The sequence below is a fragment of the Fulmarus glacialis genome, unplaced genomic scaffold (genome assembly GCF_000690835.1).
Source record: "Fulmarus glacialis isolate BGI_N327 unplaced genomic scaffold, ASM69083v1 scaffold18203, whole genome shotgun sequence".
NCBI lineage: Eukaryota > Metazoa > Chordata > Aves > Procellariiformes > Procellariidae > Fulmarus > Fulmarus glacialis.
In genome coordinates this window covers 2,695-15,213 of record NW_009202487.1, presented here as the reverse complement: position 1 = coordinate 15,213, position 12,519 = coordinate 2,695, and the positions used below count along the sequence as shown (strand labels likewise).

Genomic DNA, 12,519 nt, shown 5'->3' with positions numbered 1-12,519 from the left:
GGGGGGCGCGGGGCGCGGCGCGGCGGAGCCTTCACGGGCGGCGGCGACCACAGTCTGCCTCGGGGTCATTTTTCCCGTGGTACATTCCTAGCGGTTTTCAGGAATTAACAAGCCTTTTCATTTTCATTCCTTTCTAAATTGTCCTAATTGCTGAGTGGATTTACCTGCGTTACTTGACGAACAGCGCACTGTGGTCAGCCTCAGGAAGTCTACAATGATTTAACCTCTGAAAACCATCTAAGGTAAAAATAAAACTTTCTTATGTCACATAATTCATATTGAAGGATCAGTTGTAAATGTCATAAGTTTAAAAGGAAATGATCTTTTATGGTAAGCTAACAAACAGATTTAGGGTTGGTAACTACAAATGAATTACTTTATGATGGTGTCGCTCACAAGTTGTGTCAGGACAGCATCAGATACTGGGTTTTCAGAACAAAACTGCATGAAGTCCCACGGGTCTCACAATAACGTCTTGGAGGACCATCACTCGGGGATTCCTCAGCTTTCAAAGTGACTGAGCACGTTTTCAGAGGCATAAGACATTCATTGTTCTCAACCGCCGTTCAGGTATCTCAGCATTTCAGTTTATAATGAATAATTTTGTCATCCCTCTTTAATTTGCTCATATTTCTAAAAGCTTTGGAATGTTACTGAAGAGTACAGATAATAAAATCTTGTGGAAGATGACTAATATGCAGCCTGATACATATGCTGTGACTCACACTGGCCAAAGTAAACCTCTGTTCAAACTAGTTTTGAGTTCAGATCTACTTAAGACATTGGAAATCTTTCAGTTATTATGGAAATGGCTCCAGTTCCTGCTCCAGCTGTTCATGTGAAAAAAATTACAGCTAACTCATTTTAGCATGTTATGTTAAGGATCTGTTAAAAAAATATTCATTGCGGGGGGTGGGGGGGGGGAGGACACACACGACTATATCTAGACCAAGGGGGGCAAGAATGTACAAATCAAGGGACAGCCCATAGAAGCATTGCTCTCTTGTGCAAATAGTTGCAGACTCCATGTGTGTAGTACTGTATAAATTGATTTTTAGGTCCACCTCAGTAGTGGTCTATGTAATTGATTCTGATCAGTGTTCAGCCTAGTCATAGTTTTGCTTTGCCTCGTGATTCAGGAGCATTCTGAGTGTCTGTGACCACAGCTTTCCACCCTCCTGCATCAGTTAGCATATACTGTTCATTTTCCTTGCTTGCCTTGCACCCCATTCTCTGCTGCTTCTTGAATCTCTAGATCCTTCTCCTCTCAGGCTAATGGCTTCAGTTCTAATGTCAACCTTGTCTTCTGAAGCCTGTATTCTTCTTTGGCTAATTCTGAAATACATGCATTTTTCTATAAGACAGTGTTTTCTTCAGCTGAAACCTCTTTTTTGCTCCTCTGGAGTACGTGCAGATTTCTGTTTACACGGCAGCTGGCATGAGAGGCACTGTAGTTAACAGTTTTAATGATCACTGAGAAAATTTAGCTACTGTTTGAAATTAAAGATCATTAGCAGCTTTCTAGCTGTCACTGCACTGTATTTGCAGCCAGCAATTGCAGTTGCTTTCCACTTTTCTGTCTTGGTTCAGCTCAGCTTCTTTTGACCAATGCTACTTGCTTCTTTATTACTTTGCAATCTCTTTGAACCTTGTTGGGAACTCTGAGCAACCCTGCTCTGGTCTAAACTACATCAGAGCTATACAGAGGGGGTATAACTGAACCATCTGATGTAATGCTTTTTTGTCTCCTTCATTTCTTCTGTCTGGCTCCCAATCTCTTTTGTCCCAGGAAAGAATATAGTTGCCACAAAGATGGAGCATACTGCTAAGGATAGTTTATGACTGACATTTTAGACAGCTAGGTACTTAATACGCCTTTCATTTACTTTTACAATCTTCACACATTTCTGCAATAAATCGATCAAAAATTACTGTCCGAAGCTGTGGGAACTATCTCAATTAACGTACAAAGAATACGTTTTTATTTCCAGACAGATCTGAACTGGGAATGGGTGAAAGGAAGCAGCGCTGGCTTGTCTGTGCTGTGCTGCTTCCTCCCGGTGCAGGAGCAGAGGGTTGCTCGGGGCAGCGTTGCTGTTCCCATCGCAACCGGTTTGTTTACCTTCCGTGCTGTTCTGAGCCACCTCCTGGGATATTTAGTCGTACATTTAAAAAGAAACTACGTGCTGCTGTGGTGGAGATTGAGGCTGGAAGAGAGTTGGGAGCAAACCTCCGCCAGTGAAGGGGAACTGAGGACGTGGTGCTTAGCCAGGGTTTGACCTTGGGAGCAGTATCAGCCAAGAGGTGTGTGAGGGAGAAGGGGGGATTGTTTTAAGGGTACATGTGCTGGAGTGTGCGCAGAGCTGTGTGTTGCTGAGGAGCAGCTGTGTGCATGTGGGGTGAGGAGTGGTCTCAGGAACACTGGATGAGCATAGTGCAAGAATAGGAGAACTGATAATCAAACTGCTGTGACTTTGTATATATTTTGGGCATTGGTTCCACCCTACATTGAACCAGTGCCCCCAGTATGCTTTGTTCTGCTTTAGCCCTTCCTAGGCTTTTCCATTTCTTCATTTACCTGCTGTATTTCCTCCATCAGCTTTTCAGGTCCCGTTTTCTCTTTTTTTTTTTTCCTCATTACCATTACATTTCTTTTTTACAACCTAGAGTTCATCCACCTCTCCAGCCATATTCTTAAAAGGTGTTTACTTCTCCAACCTGTGGGAGACTATTTATCTTTTATATTTGTTCACTTTTTCTCAATTTTCTGTGATTGTCCATTTAGTAATTCTGTCCTTCCTCACAGGTCTCCTTTTATTTCCCTTCCCTTCTCCCTCCTATCACAGACAGCCCATCTTTTCCTCTCAGTTCCACTTTCAAGCCTCTTTCTCTCCTCCTAGTTTCCATTCCCAAATTCTTCTGTTTCTTCATTCTCCCACTCCAAACTCTCTCCCCTACACCTTAGCAAAGTCTTGGGGAGACTTGAGCAAGAAGTCTTTTCTTTTCATACCTGTGTCATTTTGCAGGTAAAAGGGGCAAGAATTTTTTGCACCCTTATGGACCTGTCTTCTCCCCTTCTTGCTTCTGCAGCCAAATATAATGCTATTCCTGTTTTCAGGTTCCACATTCCAAGAACTGACCTGCATTATATGCAGAAACTTTCCAAAAAACAATGGCCAGACTGTTGCAAGCTACACCCAAGTTTCATCCCTCAGAATGGGACATTGCAAACAAGATGCAGTGTGCCAGTACAGAGTCTCAGAAATCCAGGTCAGAGCGCATGATAATTGAAAGTCGGAGGCTGCTGGATGAAATAGAAAAGACAACTCAGAAAACCCAAAGTGATGCCAACAAGAAAATAGGTAATCCCATGTGTTCTGCAAGTGTCAAGATCTGTTATTTGAGCTATATGTTTTAAGACGGACTTAGAAAATTAGTGGATAGTGAATAGGAATATATGTCAATGCCATGATCTCTGATCTCATGGAAAAATTCAAAATATTTTAAAAAATATTTTGAGGCAGAGTCTTTATTTTATAACAAATAAATTACTTCTCCAAAACACACAGAAAGCTATTCCAACCAAACCTCCCGACACAGGGTTGCAAAACTGTCTCTACACATCAGCCTGCAGCACTACATGCACTCCACTGTGGAATAAGTCTATTTTTAGCCGTATCTAAGATGTGACCCACAGTGCTCTGGCATATAAGATGGGCTTGCATTAATACCTGTTTGCAATTTTTGTTCTGCAGAACAGAGACGGGAAGAAATAAAATTCTGGAAGCAAGAATTAGATAACAAACTTGAACAAATTGTTCATGAGACAGAGGTACTACTGACTTTCAAGACTAGGCTGGAGAAATCTTTGGAGAGCTGCAAAGAGCCACTCATCATTGCCCAAAAGTGTCTCCTGAACAGGTGAGATGATTAAGAAGAAAAGTATTCAAGGAGAGAAAAAAAATCTAGGTAATGAACTTCTAACAAATAATAAAAAAGGCTGCAAACTAAAGGTCTGCCTCTCTTTGCAGTGGAGTCACAGTCTGATTTAGGTGTTATAAAACTGGGGAACCAAGGCCATAAAGGAAAAACTTCCCATGTGACAAGGAAAAGCCTTCGATTTGGAAAGCTGGGCTTCATCATGTTCTGTTAGCTGCAGGCATTTGAACAATGTGGCTGATGGCTTCTCCTCTTTTTGTTTAGGCAGAGGCGAGCTGGGATTGACTTGGTGCATGATGAAGTGGAACAGGAACTGGTGAAGGAAGCTGAAGTCCTCCAGGGGATTATTGCTTTGCTTGGACGTACATTGGAACAAACCAATGAGCAAATCAGGTGCAGAGGCAAAAAGCATAACTGAACACTGATTAGCTGAAAAGTAGGACAGCCATAATACTGAGAAGTTGTAGGGTCAGGCTGAGCACAGGTCCAAAGTTACCTTCAGTGCTACACAATTACAGGAGGTCAGTCCTAATTCATATCATTTGGTCTGTAATGGTGAGAAGTTCTGTTTGTGAGAACTCAAAGTACTTGCACATGATCCCTTGTCTTCTCATGATCCAGTCCGGTGCCTTTAATTCTAATGGGAATTGTACTATCAATTTATATGGAGGCAGCTTCATGCTCTAGATTTTGGGACTTAGCAACTAACAGTTCATACACGAAGAATTCCATAGCAGCATTTGTATTACCTAATGCATCTATGCATGCATGTTAGGGACACCTGTGAGTGCCTACACTTTGGCTCAGAGTCCGGTTGTTTCTCCTCCTAGATTAAACCGTTCAGCAAAATACAACCTGGAGATGGATCTGAAGGACAAGTTCACAGCTTTGATGATTGATGATTACTGTGCTAGTTTGACAAACAACACTCCTGATATCAGCTACACTGATAATGCAGTGAAAATAGAAGGAAAGTAAGTGGTTATTTAGTTTAATGAATGTATTATAATAATACAGCTAGTATGAGCTCTTCCAGTAATAGCAAGATTAAAGTAATTTTGTGTAAAACAGACTATATCTGTCCATCCTGTTGTAGATTGTTTTTTATACTTCTGTCCATCACTTTAGTATCTGTGTAATATGTCTGTGAAATAAGCCACAATAATCTTGTTCCCAGTGAACTGCAGTTTACTGAAGGCTTTTGAGGCTCACAGTTAGCTAAGGAAAAATTACACACATTGCTTAAACCCAGAATAGATTTACTAATCTAACTTCCGCTCCTCTCCCAGGGTGTCCTAGTGAGCAGAACACTGGACTGGGACACATGAGGTGTGGAATCAGTTTCTGACTCAGTCATTATCCTGTCAAATGCGCCGCTTCTGTGTGAGTGAGTTAGTGTGAATGGTTTAGATGGAGAAATAGCTACCACAGAAAAACAGGCTGAAAAGAGGAAACATACTGAGAAAGCAGCGCGCATGAGACAGTCTCCCAAGGACACTATTGGCTCTGTGAGAAATGACAAACTTGGAACACCAAGAGACTGACAGCTCTTGCTGCTAGCACGTTAGCTTGTATCAACAACAGGTTGTATAACTCAGACCACACCCAGAAAGGTATTGGATGCTATATGCAAATGACAATTACAGCGTTATATATCCACCCCATGAAACAAGGAACCCTCTGAGGAACTTTCCAAACACCTGCCTGCAAGCCACTGGTGCACAAGTATGACCCTCTAATTCTGGGGATGTAGTTGGGGGTTGGCTTCCCAACTATTGCTCCAACCAGATACTATAGGTGACTGTCTTATAGGTGGTGAGCTGTGTGAGAGAATAAATGAATGTTTTGTGTGAATAGTTACCTGCTATTAATAGTAACAGCTGAATTATATTAGTAATAAGAGCTTAATTAATGAAAGGTGTTCTAAGAAATACTGGTTATCATCTGTGTTTCCCCCACAACAACTTAATCCTTTATCAGGGAAAGGAAAGTTATAACAAAGTTGCTCTGTGACTTTAGCAAATTAGTTTCCATCCTACCCTTGTCTACTTTGTTCTGAAATGTTTGCGACAGAGAGGGTCTTTATTTTGCATCTGTGGAATTCCCAGCACAACTGGCACTCATTGAGATGTGCAGTTAATAGTACTGCTTTGTTCTCAGTTTTGTGGAGTAATTATAGATTTATGAAGTCACAGAGGGCCTGATGCTGCCAACTGATGACCTTTTATTTTGAATCTCTTTCAGTTTTGTTAGCCCTGAAGACTGGATAGATTTCTCAAACATAAATGTTGAAAAGGCTGACAAGCAGAGAAACAATTCTTTGGCACTGAGGGCGCTGATTGATGGCATCCTCTCACAGACAGTGAATGACATGCGCAAGCAATGTGAGACAGTGAATGTCGCGTTTAGAAATAGGGTGAAGGAAGTCAAGGATGCCAAGCACAAGCTAGAGACACTCCTTGCAACGGTAGGTGGTAGGGGACAATCGGCAAAAAGTGGAAACAATGGGCTTGGGTTATCTACCAGTTTTCTCAATCCAGTGGCTTGAACTACTTTGCTTGAAGAATTTTACCTTTGCAATATTGGCAACCCCTGCCACATTTTCCTTACTGTTCCCCCCACGCAAAGTCATCTTAGATTTTATTTTCTTAGCTCTGTGTGCACCACTACAGAGGTAAATTTCTGGAATCACTCAATGTAAGTGTTGCTGTAGACATCAGTAAAGTCAGGATTTCCCTTGTGATTTGCCTACATGAGGATCCTATAGAATTTTCATGATTGTGATATAGGAGCCTAATAACTTATAAAGACAGGGTCAAAGTGCTCGAAATTTGATACAGGAAAACTCAGGGTTAATGCTAAAAATTAATTGCTGAGCGTAAATCTCCAGTTTCACTCAGAACAGTGTCACCTGCTTTCCAGTGAAGGAATCATAATCCTGGCTGACCTTTGTAAAATATCTTCTGATGAAATAACATCTTAACATAATGAGTGCTACTGTGATTGTTATTACTATAACTGTTAAAGATGATGTTGATGATTTCACCCAATGTAAGAGAGAGTGTGCAGCACTTCCTTATGTTGGATTTGTTAAGGTGATGGATGAGACTGCCTCACAGGAGAAGAACATTGCAGCCTTAAAGAAAGCAATCACTGATAAAGAAGGACCTGTTAAAGTGGCTCAAACCCGCTTGGAAGCAAGAAGCCATCGCCCCAATGTGGAATTGTGTTATGACACGGTGCAATACAAGCTGATTAGTGAAGTTCAAGAGATTACAAAAAACATTCAAAGGCAAGTGGAAATTATGAAAGAGGGGAAAATCTGTGGTATAGATCACTGGGTTAATTTAATGAGTCAAAGTAACATTGGGTCCCAGCTATTCTCCCTGAAAGGTTGGGAATTGTTTTTCCCTTAAGGGCAGGACACTTTAAGGGAAGCTGCATGGATATTGTCTCTCTGTGAATCCCATTCCATCTTTTTTTTTCGCTCAGAATTCTTATCCCATATCAAAAAAACCTATCCGTGTGTTTTCAACTGATGTCTGTCTGTATTTTCCCTGTTAGATTAAAGGACACACTGGCACAGGCAGAGACAGAGCTGAAAGGTCTGAACCGCCGACAGCTTTCCTTGGAGGAGGAGATCCAGGTCAAGGAGAATACATTGTACATTGATGAAGTGCTCTGCATGCAGATGAGAGAGTCTGTTTACATTAACAACTTCTGAAGCCATCATACTGGGAGATTGTTTGCTGAAATTTTATTGACAAACCTCCAGATTTATTGCTTTGGCTCAATGCTGTCCTAGTTCTAGTTGTGCAAGGTAATTAAAACAGACCTAGTACTTACAGCTATCTGTTTCACAGCCATCTATGCTCTAGAACGCCTGATGAAATCTCCCACTTGGCAATAAGGTTCCAGAATAAGAAGAAATGTCCCTTCTTTCATATTATTTATCTCTTGTGCAACCAGTATCTTTTGCTGTTGAAAGGTCTAGAAGCTGTGGAAGCTAGAGCAGGAGTTGCCTCGTAAGACACTTGTTGGAAAGCTGGGCAAGTGGGAGGAGTGACTCTCAGGACTAGCCATGGTATGTTTTGTTGTTAACATCCGCATTAAGAACTACGCACAGGATGTATATCAAACTTAACAGGAGGTAGGGACTGGTGATACACTGGATAGTGCATCTGACTGCATCTGAGTCAAGATCAAGCCAAGACTGACTTTGGGCTAATCATTTCCTCACCCCATGTCTCAGTTTCCCTATTTGTAAAATGGAAACAATGAGATGGGCTTCATTGGTAAGGTGTTTGAAGCTCTACGATGAGAAGTGCTAAAGAAAGAGGAGGGCTTTATTTTTACTAGAGATGCCTCTAAGGGTGGAAAAGGGCTCACTGCTTCCTTTGGTTCTGGTGAGGAAAAACAAAGCAAGGTTAAGAATAAATGATGCCGGAGACATAGGAGGCTGTTCCCAAGTCCAACATTTTAATGCATGGGATGTAAAATTGTCCCTTGCTCTCTCTTGCTGCAATGGTATCTCCCTTTCAGAGGCACTGCTGTCAAGATTCAAATCCCTTACTAATGCCCTCCAAAGGATCCGTTCATTGCTTGCAGATGTCACTGGGTGTTCTTCTCTCTCCCTGTGGTTTACACCATTGGGTAGGTTATGACAAAATAATTAAGCTCCGAGTCAATCAGGTATCTGAACTTCCTGTAAATATCGCATAACAGCCGATCCTCCTCACTGGTGTCTTGTCGGGCTGTGTAAATCCTGACCTGTATGCATGAATGACAATCATGTCTTTCAGATAAGTGGAGCAGGCTCAGCCCATTAAAGCTCATGACAAGAAGAAGCCTTTGTGACTAATGAGGAATCTAGAGAAGCCAAATTCCTTGGCTTTGAGTAAAATCTTGAGGTTTTACTCTGTTTTCACTCCAAACTGACTGAAAACATCATCTCCTGCCAAAGAATTTTTGGGAAGAGCAAGGTTCCTTTTATCCCCAGAACTGATGCATCCCTGGGATCTGCACAGATCTGGGATGATCTACTGAATTCAGAATCTACCATGCAAAGTAGCATGACAGCATGGTTTACACCAACTACAGCTGTGGTCTGGCCCCAGTTGAACACAGCATCCCTACAGAGTGAGATGCGTTTATATCATTTTGCAGTTTAGTGGGATTCAACCCACATGCCTCAATTTAAGCATAGACATAAATACAGGGGCTGGGAGGTGACTGAAAATCCCTAGCTTGAACTAGAGGTGGCAGAAGGAACCCCAGTCTACGAAGGACTTGTGGAATTGTTGGGGCTTGTTATTAAACCTCTATAGTATTCTGTATATGGCTAAGTAGGTTGGAAAGCCCCATTTCTGTGAGTGGTTCTCAGGCTCCTTATCATACAAAAACATAATATAGGGAAGGTAGTTATGTTAACATTTCCATAAGTGACCTTTCTATGGGCATGGGGACCTCACCTTTCTCTGGATATTGAAGAGAGGAAGGGAATGGGAGTTTTGAAGCACAAAAAGTCTTACCTTTATGGTAGTCAAAATGCATTTCCTTTCTGCACGGTTTTGTAGCAGCCTCTCCATAAAGGTGACATTTAGAAATGCCCAGACTTTCAGAAATAACAACCTCTTGCATGATAAGATGAGCTGTAGCAGCTCATCATCCAGTAGCTCATGGTCATTGTTTAATTCAAGTGTTAATTCCTTGAAAAAAATGAACAGTTAGTACTACTGAACAGAGCTTGTGAGCGCAGTAACTATAATTCAACAAAGTTTCCCAATTTTACCAACAGAAGTGACTGTTGGTACAACAGTGTCAGCAGATCAATTTTGTACCTTGACATTAGCAGAGAATCAGTTTTGTATTATGAAAACAGTATATGTTACAGTAATCTCCACTCTCATGTTAAGATGGGGGGGTCCCTTGTGCTTTACATACCACCCTAAGAGATAGACATTAGAAGATGCTACACCCACAGCTCATGCCATGATCTTATTTCACATAATGGAAATTATCCCAGATACGAGAGCAGATCCAAAGACAATTTCTAGAAAGCTTTACAGCTCTCTGATGTTTATTGAAAACTCTGCAATGCAACAGAACTTAAAGAAAGCTGTCAGCAACCGTCACGTATAAGGCTGTGTGCTTCCCTCAGGCATGTGAAGACCTGATGCTCATTTACATGGGTCAGCTGTTGCACACCTTTGGTGACACATCCTTGGTGACACCAAAGTGCTTTAACATGGACACCAGTTAATTTACATGTGCTGTAAGACATTTGCGCATTGCCAAAATGGAGCAAAACCATCAGTATATGTTGATGCAGGCTACAGGTCTGTAAGCAAACAAGGTGTACAGACTATTTTCCTTATATGCAGATTTCCCTGCAAAAGAGTGGGGTTCAGAAAAATCTGAAAGGATAAGAAAGTTATCAGTTACTAAACATGAAGGTGGCTAACCAGAATAAGCCTAAAGCTTTCTTATAAAAATGACATTTTCCTGCCTGAAAGGTTCTTTTTGCTCACAGCTGACATTACAAACACCAGTATTTTGGGTGTTCTAGCTTTTTAGGAGGGCAACCTGACATCAGCCTGACAGCGAAGACTAGCATAATGGGGATTGTAACTGGACAAGGATAATTACCTGAACTAGACTATAGCTGGAACACTGGAATGGCTCACTTATGAAAATTACCCTCTGAACATAAAACTGAAGTGGTCAAGAATTCTTGTTGATGACTGCTGTTATGCAGAAGGCCTATATGATTACTTTGCTTAGCTTTGTGATACTGCAGTAAGATGTCACTATTGTTTCCCTTACCTGCAGAACATGCCCGTAGGCTGGGAGGAGGTTGGTAAGGGTAGGTTTCATTGTCCAGTCTGGGTCACTGAAATAGCAGCTCCGTAGACTGATGCTCCTGACTGGGATCTCCACTAGCAGGATCCTGGCTAGGTGATCATGCTTCATGACTCTTTCAAAGAAGAAGTTCACGTTCAGTTTTGGGGCGCTCTTGGCCAAGTTTGCCCACGACATTCCCCAGACCACTTGCCCATGAGGGTCATGGTTATGACATTTGATATTCAAGGTGCAGAGGGAATGAGCACTGTGCTCTCGCAGGATGTCCAGCAGTTCATCAGAGATGCAGTTATAATTGAAAGTGAGGGTGACCAGGCTGTGGAACTTGGACATAGTTTGGTGGAATAAGGTGCTGCTGTAGACAAGAAGGTGGCGACTGAAGAAATCCTCTATATTGATTTCAGATATAAAGCTTTGATTTGTCAAGCAGCTCAGAGAATTCAGAAGCTCACAGCCTTCTTCCAAGGTTACTCTTGCTCCTTTTAAGTTGAGATAATCAAGCCGTTTGCTCATTCTTTTCAGGAAGGTAGCTAAGTTCTTGATAAACTGAGCCCTGACCACATTTTTCCAGATCAAGCGGTCTAATTCCAGGTACTTCATGCTCAAGGATACTAGGCGACTGTTACACTTACTCAGGTGTGAAAGAAGGTCTCTCATAGTCACTTGAACTTTTTGAGTAAAGGCAGTATTGTAAGGATTTGATAACTTGATCTCAAGGTGCTCCAAATACTTGGCAAATTTCTTGACATACCACAGTGCATTTTGAAGCTCCAATGTCTGTTTCCTTGATGGTCGGCCATAGAATGTGATGGTTCTGCTTCTCCAGAGGGATCCTGAGTGCATAGCCCAATTCCATTTTTTACAGACCAAGGCAGCCTGAGATCTGTCCCTGTCATCTAACCAATGGAAGACACGCCTCAGACAGACATCAGGCAGATGAGCCCAGGAGCTCTGCTCAGGTTCACTGTCATCTTCCATTGAGAAGACAGCTTTTCACTTGTCTTCTGGGTGTTGAGCCAAACCTAGATGAAGCAAGCTGTGGGTAGATTTCTTGGCATTCCCAACAGAATAGGCTTCCAAGCAAATAGATGAAAGTTTGCTTCTTCACATTCAAAACCAACAATCCTTTCTTTGCCTCTATACACAAGCTGCCAGGGTCCAACAAGCTCTTAGGTCTAAAACTGTAGCTCTTGGGTCTAACCTAAATCAAAAGAAAAAAAACAATGAGTGGAGAACAATCACAGTACAAGCACAGGACACATCTTTTAGCTTTTTGGCCTTCAGTCTAGCTAAACAGTGAAATGGTATCAATTGCTGATAGAGCAGCCACAGCCTCTAGAAACCTTTGGTTAGCATCACCTGTAATTGGTAATGGTTTGTGGCCTGATGCCTAGCGTCTAAAAGTATCCAGTGCTTTGGGCTGTACACATTTGAACAGTACTGTCGGCACAAAACTAGTGCAAATTACTTTTCTTATCCTTCTGGGGTACTGTACGATGACAATCATCTAAGGTAGTACCCTGCCACAGATTAAGGTACAATCCCTGTTGAGAATAATAAGCAATATAAGCTGTTCCATTGCTTGCTTCAAGCAGGATGTTCAGTCATTGTGCTCCAAGGGACAGGGAGAAGGCTGGCGAGTCAGGAGACCAACTGGGTAGTGGTAAAACACGTAAGGAAACAACGACAATGCAAGAAGTTACCAGTTCCACTCTCAAG

At 41.9% G+C, this 12,519-nt stretch overlaps 2 protein-coding genes across 2 annotated transcripts; one reads left to right on the top strand and one right to left on the bottom strand.

Moving 5' to 3' along the window:
* The first annotated feature begins 3,099 nt into the window (after window positions 1-3,099).
* TEKT1 (tektin 1) lies at window positions 3,100-7,663 on the top strand. The gene is made up of 7 exons (XM_009574318.1): window positions 3,100-3,362; window positions 3,756-3,921; window positions 4,204-4,332; window positions 4,770-4,913; window positions 6,184-6,406; window positions 7,035-7,231; window positions 7,504-7,663. The coding sequence occupies exons 1-7, from the start codon at window positions 3,173-3,175 to the stop codon at window positions 7,661-7,663; spliced, it is 1,209 nt and encodes a 402-aa protein (XP_009572613.1). The 5' UTR covers window positions 3,100-3,172.
* Window positions 7,664-8,580: 917 nt separating this feature from the next.
* On the bottom strand, window positions 8,581-11,778 carry FBXO39 (F-box protein 39). The gene is made up of 3 exons (XM_009574317.1): window positions 10,765-11,778; window positions 9,471-9,647; window positions 8,581-8,709 (listed from the first exon to the last, which is right to left on the bottom strand). Exons 1-3 carry the CDS (start codon window positions 11,776-11,778, stop codon window positions 8,581-8,583), a joined length of 1,320 nt encoding a protein of 439 aa, XP_009572612.1.
* Between the last annotated feature and the right edge of the window lie 741 nt (window positions 11,779-12,519).

Bases quoted from the DNA above. Each gene is read 5' to 3' on its own strand.
- FBXO39 (XM_009574317.1), bottom strand. From the start codon at position 11,778: ATGGAAGATGACAGTGAACCTGAGCAGAGCTCCTGGGCTCATCTGCCT. The intron at 9,648-10,764 runs GTAAGGGAAACA...ATTTTTTTCAAG, and splicing joins CCTACGGGCATGTTCTGCAG to GAATTAACACTTGAATTAAA. The intron at 8,710-9,470 runs GTAAGACTTTTT...TCATGCATACAG, and splicing joins GCATTTTGACTACCATAAAG to GTCAGGATTTACACAGCCCG.
- TEKT1 (XM_009574318.1), top strand. From the start codon at position 3,173: ATGGCCAGACTGTTGCAAGCTACACCCAAGTTTCATCCCTCAGAATGG. The intron at 3,922-4,203 runs GTGAGATGATTA...CTTTTTGTTTAG, and splicing joins CAAAAGTGTCTCCTGAACAG to GCAGAGGCGAGCTGGGATTG. The intron at 4,333-4,769 runs GTGCAGAGGCAA...TTCTCCTCCTAG, and splicing joins CAAACCAATGAGCAAATCAG to ATTAAACCGTTCAGCAAAAT.